Raw genomic sequence first — 12,086 nt, forward strand, 5'->3', positions numbered from 1 at the left:
TAATCACTTATTTTTGTATTTGGAACGTTTATGTAGTGATGCATGTTACTTTTGAGAGACTTAAGAGCACTGGCAGTGTTGAAGATAAAAAGTCATCTTTGGTCACAAAATGTAAGTGTCATTAGAATCCACTCAGTGAAGACGATGCTTGTCTAATATTCTTCATTCGCTGACCCTTAAATTTCACTTGTAGGTTATTTTTTTTTAGAACATTTGAATTTACTTTAAATTATGAAATTGTTCGTAGACACCTTCACTAAGGTGGTCGATGTCTCACAATGTATAGACCCTTAAGTGTTTAAGAGGTATCGTCAAACAATCAGTCCTACACATCCCCAAAAAGTTGAACCTCCCCACAAAGTACCAAGAACATCTTTGAAAAAGTATAACTGATAAATAACCACACACCTACAATAAGGATATTATCTGAAAAATATAAATGTTATTCCTAATGCGCAATACATTTTTACATATAAAAAATAGTTTTAAAATAAAATATTAACAAATGCAAGGTAAGGGAAATAAAGTGAATGAGATCCACGGGCTGATCCATAGTCCTTTGGTCCAGTGCACACACTGCCAAAGGTTTATGCATATCTTCAAAGCTCTGGTTTTTCTTTCAGCACTTGGTACCCCTCAGCATTTCTCGCGCAGGAGTGCCCTTATTGGAAGTGAGCATTTTTCTTAACCTTCTCTAGTGACTAAGCGAGAGCAGCAAAACCACCAAGAACACGGAATGAGTGCCTAGCCGAGTAACCCTGGAAAGAGTTGACAGAAAAACTATGAAGTGGTAAACAGTCTTAATAATTCGCCATGTGGGCATCTGTACTTTGATTCATGTTTCCTGCAGCACCTCCTCTTTGTTGTTGACAGCAGTAGAAACTATTTGGACAGCATGACAGCCGAGCATTAAAGGCTTTTCAGTGTTAACAATTTGTTCTTGCACATTTTATAAGTACTTAGTTAATGAAAATCCTGTCCATTAATACTGGCTCTCATCACCTATCCCACCCTATGGGATCATTAAGCTTTAAAATACTTTCTTGTCTATGCTTAACACAACATGTAATAGGTCTCACTGTGGGGATGTGCCTGGCTTCTCAAAAAGCCCACCGCTCACCCAGCTACTTTTTCCAATTTATGACGCATTTCCCTCCTGCGCTTTCCTGCTAAGAATACCTGAAAGCATCGTCAGTCAACAAACTTCTGTGTTTACTGAGGATCAGCAAGCAACTCTTAGATTCATCCAAAGATGGTTTTAGAGAACCGGAAAATGCCGGCAGCAGAGTAGACAGGATCTCTCACTCCATCTGCCTGTCTGGGAAGTGGAAGTGGGAGAGTGATCATTAGACTGGATCGGCTCCTTTCTAAGCAACCTCTCAAGTTTCTCCCCTTTCAGATCAGAATACAAGACCTCTCTTGCAGGGTGCCGCATGAGTTGGCTTTACACCAGACCATGTTCGATAAGGCAATCCAGGCCACTTTGGCTCGCTCATTCGCCCTCACATTTTTTGCCAATTTAATGTCACCCACCTGATTATCTGACTTAATGGTGCATGCTATCCATTGCCATATAGATGAATACCAACTCTCTCAGATTAAATTCTGGAAAGACAGAAGTCCTCATCTTTGGCAAATCCTCTAATATGTGAAGAGGTGCCTGATGGCTTTGTGATCTTAACACAACCCAGGAACCAGTCACTTCTGCATGCGACCTGGGTACTATCTTTAACTCTAAACCTTCTTTTAAGGATCATATTCATATGTTTACCTATTTTTTTAACTACTTAAAGCTCCACTCAAGATCCTTTTTCTACTCTAATTCCTTATAGCTTGGTCTCTGACTGTATCTAATTCAACGACTTCAGCTGACTTTAGCATCTCCAAAAATCTTGTGGCTCAGAAGATCTCACATTATCACCCACTTGTTCTCTCTCGACTCTGGTTCAGTGTGATGAAGTATGCCCTCTGTAATAAGCTCTGAAAGTACCATTGGGCTTTAAACAATACTTGGGCCTGCCTTTATTAGAGACCGATTTACTCACTATGTTCTGGTTTAGGCACTTCACCAGTCATCTTCTATTCCCAAGAATGCTTCTGGCCCGACACAGTGAAAGTGCCTTCTCCAGTATTACAACTAAGACTACCACTCTCTGGAAGACAAGCAATGATTTTGTAGTCATCTGAAAACCCTCATTGTACCTTCGAGCAGTACTTGAGTGGCTAGAGAACATCCACCCAATTTACAGGTCACTGCAGTGTTGACAAGATCATTTTGCCAAGATTATTTTACTGAAGATGCATCCGCCGTTTTGCAAAACAGAATGCAGCCATGTTGTTGAGGCACACTTGTGGATGTGTTTATAAGATCTATGAAACAAATATTTGTGACATACACTGAGGCCTATGACAAGCACTGGGTTTTTCCCATTGTTCATTGTACTTATGTCTTTTTCTGCTGAAATACCCTGCAACGCAGAACCAGGCATGAAAAAACAGCTGCAGAAACCATGGGCTAAATAGGTTGGGGCTTCTACCACTGTGACCCAGTGGCAATATGGTGAACAGGCTTCGGCGTTAAGGTCTTCTAAGCGCCAATATGGCAGAGGGTTAGGTGCCGGGAACATGGCTGTTCCCTCACCAGTAAATGGTCAAGGGAGGGGAGAAACTTTGGGTTTGGAAGGGCAGGAGCCCAGCTGATTTAGGACATGTCCAATTCCAAATCCAAAATGAGAATCATAGTGCTAAGATACTCAGGGCCATAGTTACCATATTTACAAGCGATGCAACGCAGCAAGCCACCTTGCTGTGCTGCGTGAAAGGAAGAGGGCAGGAATACGCTGGATTTAACATTATACAGTGCATTCCTTCTCTGTGTCTGCTCTGGTGCACAAACTGCTGCCTAGCGCCAATGCAGGCATCTGTGCACAATGGTGCCTGCATTGTAGGCAGGATTGGTTTTGTGCAGTAAGGGATGCCTCAGAGGCATTTTCCTTTTTCTAAGTGCTTCAGATTGCAGCACACGCACGTAGATAGAGGACAAAACAAGTAGAAATAAAATATTTCTCTTTATTACTCCTCCTCTGGGGAGTCGTGGCATTTTTATGCTTTTCTAGGTCTACCACTTATGGTAAATCTGGGAACGTGCCAAAATACATGGGTGGATGCGTGGGAACACCCACGCTCTACCCATGAAACACCTCCTTGGAGCAGAGTAACACAAGGCAGTGACTTGTGTTGCATTGCATTACTCCACATTTACCAAGCCATGCAGGGCCATGCAAGGTGGCCTTGTACTGCTTCATAAATATTATTCAAGGTTGTGTGACGCAAACCCATGATAAATATGGGCCTCAGTTTCTGAGTAATAGTGTGATTGACAAATGTATTTATTTGCCTGTGTGTTTCACATATGCTGGATGCTGGTGTTGGCTGCATTGGGGAAAGCATCCCTTAGCTGACTTTCCAATGGCATCCCCACCTTCTGCCTCTTTTAGACTGAAGTGGTTTTCTGGTCCTGGCACTGCACAGCTACTGGTGACTCAGGAAATGCAATTGTAACAGAGGCCATGGGCCTACTTTTCACCTGACAATGAATGCAAATTGGAGCCAAGGAGTGGTGCATGTTGGGCAGTTTGTGCCTGCTTTGACCAGTTGAAGGCCCTACCGCTCTACATACAAACACTAGGTAGCTTTGGGTAAAGTGCTTTAGCACAGAAAGACTGTCAGTGCCTCAGGAGGCCTGAGACTGCCGAGACGAACACAGTGCATGATTTACCTCAATGTGTTTAGGCTGCTGCTAGCCCCTGAAAAGGAACTTGTGTAGGCCTGAAGCTTCATGGTGTCCAAGACAGTTTTCCCAAGGGTGAAAGCGGTCCTATGATTTTGACACCAGTCCACAAAAAAGGTAGCAGTGCTTATGGTGCAGGGCAGGATCTGTCACAGGAGATGCCCTCAAACTTTTGAGGCACATGCAGCCTGCAGACGCACAGAAGAGGAGTTGCAACGGCACATGCTCTCACAGAATGCCACATGGACTGGAAGAGAGATGTCCAGGGAGAGGGTGAATCTTTTTTCGGAAGGCTACAAAGAGCCTTAATAAACAACAGAACAAGCTTCGAATCCTCACCTTTAACTAAGGAAGAAATGCACCCAGAGCGCCGACCTAATTCTTCCAGAGAGGATGTGATGTCTTGCTGCCAGGAGAGGTTTTGGTCAGAAGGCAGGGTGCACTCCGGAGAAGGATTTGTCCCTTTAACTGACAAGCATTGGACTGAGAGTCCTCAGATCACTGAGGCCCCACAATCACACCAAGAAGGTGCGAGAGTGCATACAAAATAGACACCGATGGAGATTAGTCTGAGCAGGAACCTCCTATTTCACCCAGATGAGATATTCTGAGTGGGTCACAAACATCAGGCTGCAAAATACATGCTTAATAAGCTCCCAAAGATTGCTCGGAGTGTCCATGAAGAGGAACAGGTGGCTGTGATGTCGTCAGCAAAGATAGAAGTAGTGCTGCGGGAATCATGGAGAAAAGGACTGGTTGAGACCGTTCTGTCTCTCTTGTTTTACTGACCACTCTTCCAACAGTTTCTGGCTGTTCAGTGATGTTTGTGGTTTTTCTGCTGTCTGCTGGCAATTTAAGAATGATAAGCAAAGCACTCACCTCTGTGCCTTGTACAATCCAGATTTTTCAGCTAAGGTATAAAGAAAAATCTACATTCCTAAACCAGAAGCTCCTGCTAGGTGAGATGCCCACATTCATTTAAAGCAACTTACAAGGACATATCCAACGTCAAGGACATATTGCCACATATATTGCCACATGAGCACACAGGAAGGGAAAAATGACATATGTTAAGGTATCCCAAATGTGCCCAAAGTGGCCTAGTGACGGGATGCCATTGGGATTTTTGACCATAGTAGAGTTCCAACCATTGGTGGATAGGCCTATGGGGAACCCTCTCTTTAAATCAGTCAGATTGGGATGTCAAGTTCCTTGCTCATGCCACACCAAATGGTTGTCGAGCACTGATCAGCAACTAATGACGTGCCTTAGTTCACTTTGTTGCTTAACTATGAAGGCCTTTGGTCGGTCAGTTTTGGATCCTATCTCATGTATTGACAAGAGGATGCTTCACCACAGAGTCAGTGGTACACAACTCATAAAGCTGTGCTACACTACTGGGAAGCTTTACCAACACCTATCGCACAGTAATAAAGAAAGTCCCACCTATTCTCTTTACTGAAGCAATCATTGTCTACAGAACATCCCTTTGAAAAAAGCATTCCTTTCCAGAGTCACATAATAAAGATCATCCATAACTCCTTGCTACGGAACAACTTTCCATTGTCGCACAATACAAATTACTTTAGCATGTACTCGCGTACACTGACATCTTCCCATAGTCCTTCTGATGGACAGCACCTTCCACAGAACTCTGGAAACAAACCTTCTTTCCACAGCACAGGCACTCTTTCCATAGGACCACAAAACAATGTGTTTCTTAAGTTTCGCAATACATTTTTCCACAGTTCTACATTACAAAACCTCTTTCCACAGTATGCCTGAAACAGCAATTTTCTGTGTCCTAGTAATACATACCATCATTCCATGGTTCACCTATATAACTATCTAATGCATCTGCATCAGATAATCTTTTCATAGTCCCTTGATACAGATCATATTTCCACAGCTCCTGATAAAGAGCATCCAGTCTCAACTTACAAATGCAGAGCATTTTTAAAGTCCCTTCAGTGGATCGAGACCCTCACTGTGGAAGCCCAAGAACTCCTTGCAACACAGCAAAGTTCTGGTCTCGTTCATAGCAACAACAACAAAATCTTCTTCTTACAAACACATACCTACAGAAGGTGGCTACTATGAACATTCCAAATCATGGTATTGCCTTACATTTTCAGCGTCCCTTTAGTCTTCTCGTGAATCTCTTTAGAATTCTGCATTTTCCTAGTGCAACTCTTATAAAGAAACCAGCTAAGAGGTGTACCTCTGTTCCCTCGATTTTGCCGTGGAAGGGAGATGACTCACCTGAGTGTGTGCTAGAAACGGCGTTAATGAACAGTATCTCACACATGCTTTAAAGTTCACGCAATCCATTGTCATTCAATCTGCTATTGTGGCAAGCTCCTACATGCCATGCGTTATGACACAATTTCCCTTTCAGTCACATCACTCCTGACCACTCTCAATAGGCCTGGCTCATTTTGCTGGATCGTCACACCAATGGATCAAATCTTCACAGTTGACACATTGACTTCAGGTGCAAAACCCTCAAAATACGTCTCCTGTGGAAACAGGAGCAAAGAGGTTTGAACACCATGGTGAGCATTTCATCCATAACACCTGGCCACCACTAAGATGTCTTGTCTTTTTCCAGGGTGACAAGGCCCATTTCCTTAGCCAGCCAGCTCTGTTGGTGCCACCTGCTCTTGGATGATCTTCTGTTTATTCTGCTGGTTTGGCCTTCGAATCCAGCTCCAGCTCAACAAGTCCTGATCCTCGTAAGAAGGATTGAGGTGCCCAGAAACAAGGCACTGAAAGAGTCCGCTCTCCTTCCCAGAGTGATGGGCCACGAGAGAGGCCAGACTGGCAAACTCCTTGCTCAAATGCTAAAAGCGAGAAAAAGAAAAGAATATTACACGCCAAGGCCAAACACTGGATAGGGCTCAGTCATTTCTTCTCATCCTGAGGAGTCCCTTTCATATGTTTAAAGCTAAGAGGGGCTTTTAAAGTATGGAAATCTGCTTCACGAGTGACTCCATTTCTCATGACATATATGATGATATTTCTTTACTCCTTTTATGTATGGCAAAAATGTTGTCTTCCAGTTATTTCAAGTCTGGTCTTGGACAGGGAACTAGGAACAGAAAAGAGGGAGACAGGGGTTTGGGAGGACAAAACTCAAGGAAGTTGGGGACTTATGTGTGTGTTTTGTTGGGAAAGGATACAGGAAAATAGATGAGAGTTTAAGATATACTTGGTGTGTGAGTTGCAAATATCGGGGAGATGAGGAAAATGAGACAAGAGGAGAAAAAAGAAAAACTCCACAGCATTTAGAGTATCAACCACACACACAATACCAGCGGAGACCTTTATGTCGCCCAAAGTCCTCTTGGCCTTGCATTCGAAGGAACACAAAACACTCAGGGCCTGATTCACAAACTTAATTTTGTAGTACGTAAAGAAGTACTAAAGTAATACTACTTACTTAATACGAAATACAATTCACAAACCTACCACTGTAAATCCACAACTCACCTATATTTTCTATTGGGAGATCCCCACACATGTTTATGACTTAATTACTTAGTAGTTAATGTGGGAGGGTCCGGGTGAGAAGCTAGAAAAAAGGCATACTTACTACTAAATGGGAGGGGCTTATGGAGGAGTGAGAAATGGTTTAGGGAGGGGTTGGGTGGAATTCACCCACCCACAAAAGAGTAAACCCTATCCATTCATAAGCTGCACTTCTAAGATTAGTACAGCCAAGAAATGATCTAAAACAGTAGTATATGTACTCCAGCTCAGACCTAGAGCAAGACCAACACCACACATTGCCAACCACAGGCCCTGCAACACACTCCTATAGAAAATATTTTAAATGAAATAAGAATATTTAAACTGGTTATAAATATAAATAAATGTAATTTAATGTGAAACACATCTAAATATAAAACATTTACTATTTTATGTTAAAATATTTTAATATTTTTTTATTTTAATGATTAATGTTCGTTGTATTTTTATTAAACTATAACTAAATTACTTTTAATTAACTCTATACATAACTTTTAGTATTTTTAATAAATAATAACAATATTTTTTTTAACTTTAGGTCAGATTCTTTAAATTTAAACTGATAGATTTAATTGAATTATAAATATTATTTACACATTTAATTCGAAATGCAGTAAATAGTGCTCTATCATGTTTTTTTTATTCTGCTCTACATTTAAAATAAATACATAAAATTCATTAAAATTAATATGTAACATAAAAAAAATGTTAACAAATTATTTTCAAGTTTGTTAAACTCTTTACTTTTTCCTATACTTTTAGCATAGGGAGATCTCAGCCACAAGATCTCTCAGCAGCATTCCACACCATCGACCACAATGGCCTGGCTAACATCCTAACAAACAACATAAACGTTAACATAGTTCACTGCTATTTCTTCTCTTATCTCAGGGTACATCACCAGGAAGCCATTGTAATCATAACAGGACCATCAGGTTTTCAATGGCTTCTAGTGACCTGTGGAGTCTCTCATGTATCCATCTCCCAGGTCATCTTTAATCTGTTCATCAACCTACTCAGAGTACAGTTCTGCAACCCAATAATCCAAATTCACCAATTATCAGCTGACAATCCATTGTATCTAATTCCACCATAAAAAAACATCCACAAGCATGTACCTGAAACGAAATGCACCCAAAACACAAATTCTTCTCCACAACAGCAGCACCAGGAAAACCCAAATACAAGAATGGTACATTGATATGAAGTTAGATTTACACCACAACTTGCCACAAACACCAAATTGTACAGTTCCATCCTCTAGTGCAACCTCTACCTTAAGACCCTCTGCACTAAGACAACCTAAACAGCATTGTGAAAGCTATCACTCCTCTGAAAAGTCAAACCATTCATCCCAGATGAAAACCTCAGACTAGAGACCACATCACTCCAACCGTGACTGCTCTATATTGGGTTCCACTTTAAGTCTGTATCGATTAATTTCCTAGCTGCACCACATGCAAGGCAGTCACAACAGTACACCTGTTTCTAGTCAGAAACAAATCACTATATCTGAAGAGGCAGATAAAAAACCAAAGCTGCAACAGTCGCTTCACCTATACACTCACCCTGCCTCACACAAGCTTTTCTCCATCTTGTCCAGCCCACTTGACACACTCTGGGCCATATTCTCAAGGAGATATCGCCGAGTTAACGGCACTTTAGCACAGCCAAAGTTGCGATAAATTTATCACCCCATTCACAATCTGGTGTCAACAGTCCATAACACCAGTTTATCCGCAAAAGCAGCCGCAAAAAAAATCGCCACAGATGGCCCCGGCAACTATTGCTAACGAGATGCAGAGTAGGCGTTCCCGTGCAAAAAGACGCGACAGCACCACTCCCCAACATTCTCAACGATCAGCCACATCGGCGAAAAGACCACGAAACATGCGATAATGCGCGTTAGCAGCAGGAAATTAACACCTGCTCTGAGCTGGTGTAAAGTCGGACGACAACCAGCAGCAGCCAAGGGAGCACAGCCCAAAGCCAAATATGAAGAACAACAGATGTCCCCTAGCAACTGAACATGCAGCCCGGAGCCCCAATAGGGCAACAACACCCACCGCCACCACACCCAGGACCACAACCCCCCCCACCCCCCCCCCCGGACCACCACAGAGGCAGCACGGACAAAGACAGCGGACCCATAGGAAACGCACCAGCTTCACAGACTTAACACCAGAGGATGCCCTTGCCCACTACATGCTCAAAACGACAACCATCGTACGCATCCTGACCATCATCGCCCAACAGGCCGACGGCACCAACACAGCGGACAACCAACATCCCACCCCAAGCTGCTGGCTGTGCTGCACCTGTTGGCCTCTGGTAGCCCCCAACCAACACCCGCCAGAGTCGGAGGAGTCTCACAGCCAGCCGCATCCAAGTCCCTCACACCTGTCCTGGATGCCATCATCAGCCTGGTACCCCAGTATCTATACGTCCACCACAATGGGCAGGATCCGGTTGAGACCAAGAAAGGACCATACGCCATATCTGGATGCACGCACGTGTTGGGGCAATCCACAGCACACATGTTCTACTTGTGCCCCCTGGTGACACAGCACACAATCACCGCAACAGAAAGCACATCAATGTGCAGGCAACATCCGAACACTGTGGAATCTCCACCAACGTCGTCGCCAAATACCCAGCCACTGTGCATGATTCCATCATCCTCCTACAGTCCATCATCAACCAGCACTTCCAGGATGGCACCAATGGGAATGCACTGCCCGTTGTCAAGTACCAAATGAACACCCCACACACCTCAACTCCACAACCACGCAACTCACAACTCTGGCAATGCACACGTCACAAAATCACATACAACATTCAAAACAACATGCCCACCCACCAGATATGACAGAACAACTTACAATGATAACCTGGGCAAGCTGTGAACATGAGCCATCAATGGCATGGCATCTCAGCCACACAATAGCGGAATTTGGGGAGAGGTGGGAACCAGGCATGTGTGAAGGAGGCAGGAGAACCATGATTGGGAAAGTACACAATGCCAAGAGTGGCGGCGATGTGCTGGACAGACCGCAGTATGCATAACACACCCATATCCATGGCAACATACATCGCTGGTGTATGGAGTGTACTGGACATTGGACGCAACCATGTCACCCCAGCCAGTGGGGGAGTTCACGGGAATGTTGCCTGTTACATCCCCCCCGTAAGCGTGAGTGGAGTGGGATGGCCCGGCGTACGTCAGGCCAGCGTAGGGGTGTGAATAAAAAGCACGTAGCCCTGGGCGTGGTCCTCTTCCGGAAAGCCCAACATCTCTGCCAGGGCAGCGCCTCTCACCCCGCTACGAGGCCAATGCCGTCCTCCTGAGCTGAGTTGCCTGCGATCCTGTGCGCCTGGCGTACCCCGGCCCGCTGAGCCCCAAACCCGTCAGGCCCGCCCCTGTGCAGCTAGGCCACACTGATCACCTGCCGACACCGGCGTGTGTCACGGAGGGCCCACCACGTGCCGGCGCAAACTCGAAGCCCGAGGCCCGCGACACTGGCAGCCTCCTCAGACCATCACAGCCTTCACGACACAGGCCCGCTTTACTCCTTTCTCATTGATGTACTCTACTGCTGCATATACAGTACGATCAAGTAGGCCACACATTTGGAGTCTTGATTACACGATGGCAGAGTACATATGTTCATTGCAGATTTTATATCAGTGTACTTCCTTCGATGTGGTGCCACCAACTCTGCGCATGGCATTCTTATGACACATGTCTGTTGTCCCCTGCTGACTACTGCCTTTGGCCTACACTACGGACAAGTAGGTCACACATTTGGAACTGAGTCTTGATTACACCATGAAAGTGAACATTATTTAAGGCAGAGTTTATGTCACTATATTCCCTTCGATGTGGTGCCACCAAGTCTGTGCATAGCATTACAACCACACGTGTCTGTGGGCCTATGCGGACTACTGCCCTCGGCCTACACTGCGCACGAGTAGGTCACAGATTTGGAACTGAACATTGATTATTCAAAGGCAGAATACATATCATCGCACGCAAGGAGAGGCGTAAGAGGATGACGCATTGCAGTCCGGATGGAATAGGATCATCATTACGGAGGTGATCGAACACTACTGACAACTGCCCTGGTGTCACTAACTCTGTGCATCGCAAGCCAACGACACGTGGCTGTAGGCCACTGCTGACCGCTGCCTCTGGCCTACACTACGGTCCAGTAGGTCACAGAGTCTTGATTTAGCAATGGCAGAGTTCATATCAGTGTACCGGCCTCATCGCAGACTGCATCCCCTCTCAGCCCCGTTGCCACTAAGTCTGTTCCCCGACATTCATGGACACTCACTGGTCGTACATTTGTGGCGTCTGAGTCTATGGACTAGGGGTTAGTTTTCATCCTCATATAGCTGATACCGAATTGGTGGTGAAAACGAGGCTGTCGCTTTCCACTCCACCATTTGCTGCTTCCAGATAACATCAGACCTTCCGCATCATGCCCTGGAGGACACCTTCCTCTGTCCCCCGCAAGCCTCCGCCACATTCACCTTCGACATCGATGAGGACCCGCTCACTGCGCCTGGCCCTACCTCAGTGCACCGTAAGTCACCATCCCGTGGCCTGGGTGCCTGTGCCGGCCGCTGTGCATCCGGGGCCACTAACTCTGTACTGGTCAGGTCCGAGACCCCTTCTTCTGAGATATTGGATGGCCTCTGAGGCGATGGCCTTCGGGTCATCAACGTCATGTGTCTGTGGCCCTGCGCTGTCCGCTGCCTC

The 12,086-nt window shown here is 45.0% G+C and overlaps 1 protein-coding gene across 1 annotated transcript in view; it reads right to left on the reverse strand.

Annotated features, from left to right (window-relative positions):
• Nucleotides 1-422: 422 nt before the first annotated feature.
• The window catches only part of SH2D5 (SH2 domain containing 5), a 139,590-nt gene continuing 127,926 nt past the window's right edge, over nt 423-12,086 (reverse strand). The window contains exon 10 of the mRNA XM_085608957.1: nt 423-6,633. Coding sequence (XP_085465083.1) covers nt 6,421-6,633 — 213 coding nt within the window. The 3' untranslated portion in view covers nt 423-6,420. The remainder of the gene's footprint in view (nt 6,634-12,086) is intronic.

This window comes from Triturus cristatus, chromosome 1_2, assembly GCF_964204655.1.
Source record: "Triturus cristatus chromosome 1_2, aTriCri1.1, whole genome shotgun sequence".
Classification (NCBI taxonomy): domain Eukaryota; kingdom Metazoa; phylum Chordata; class Amphibia; order Caudata; family Salamandridae; genus Triturus; species Triturus cristatus.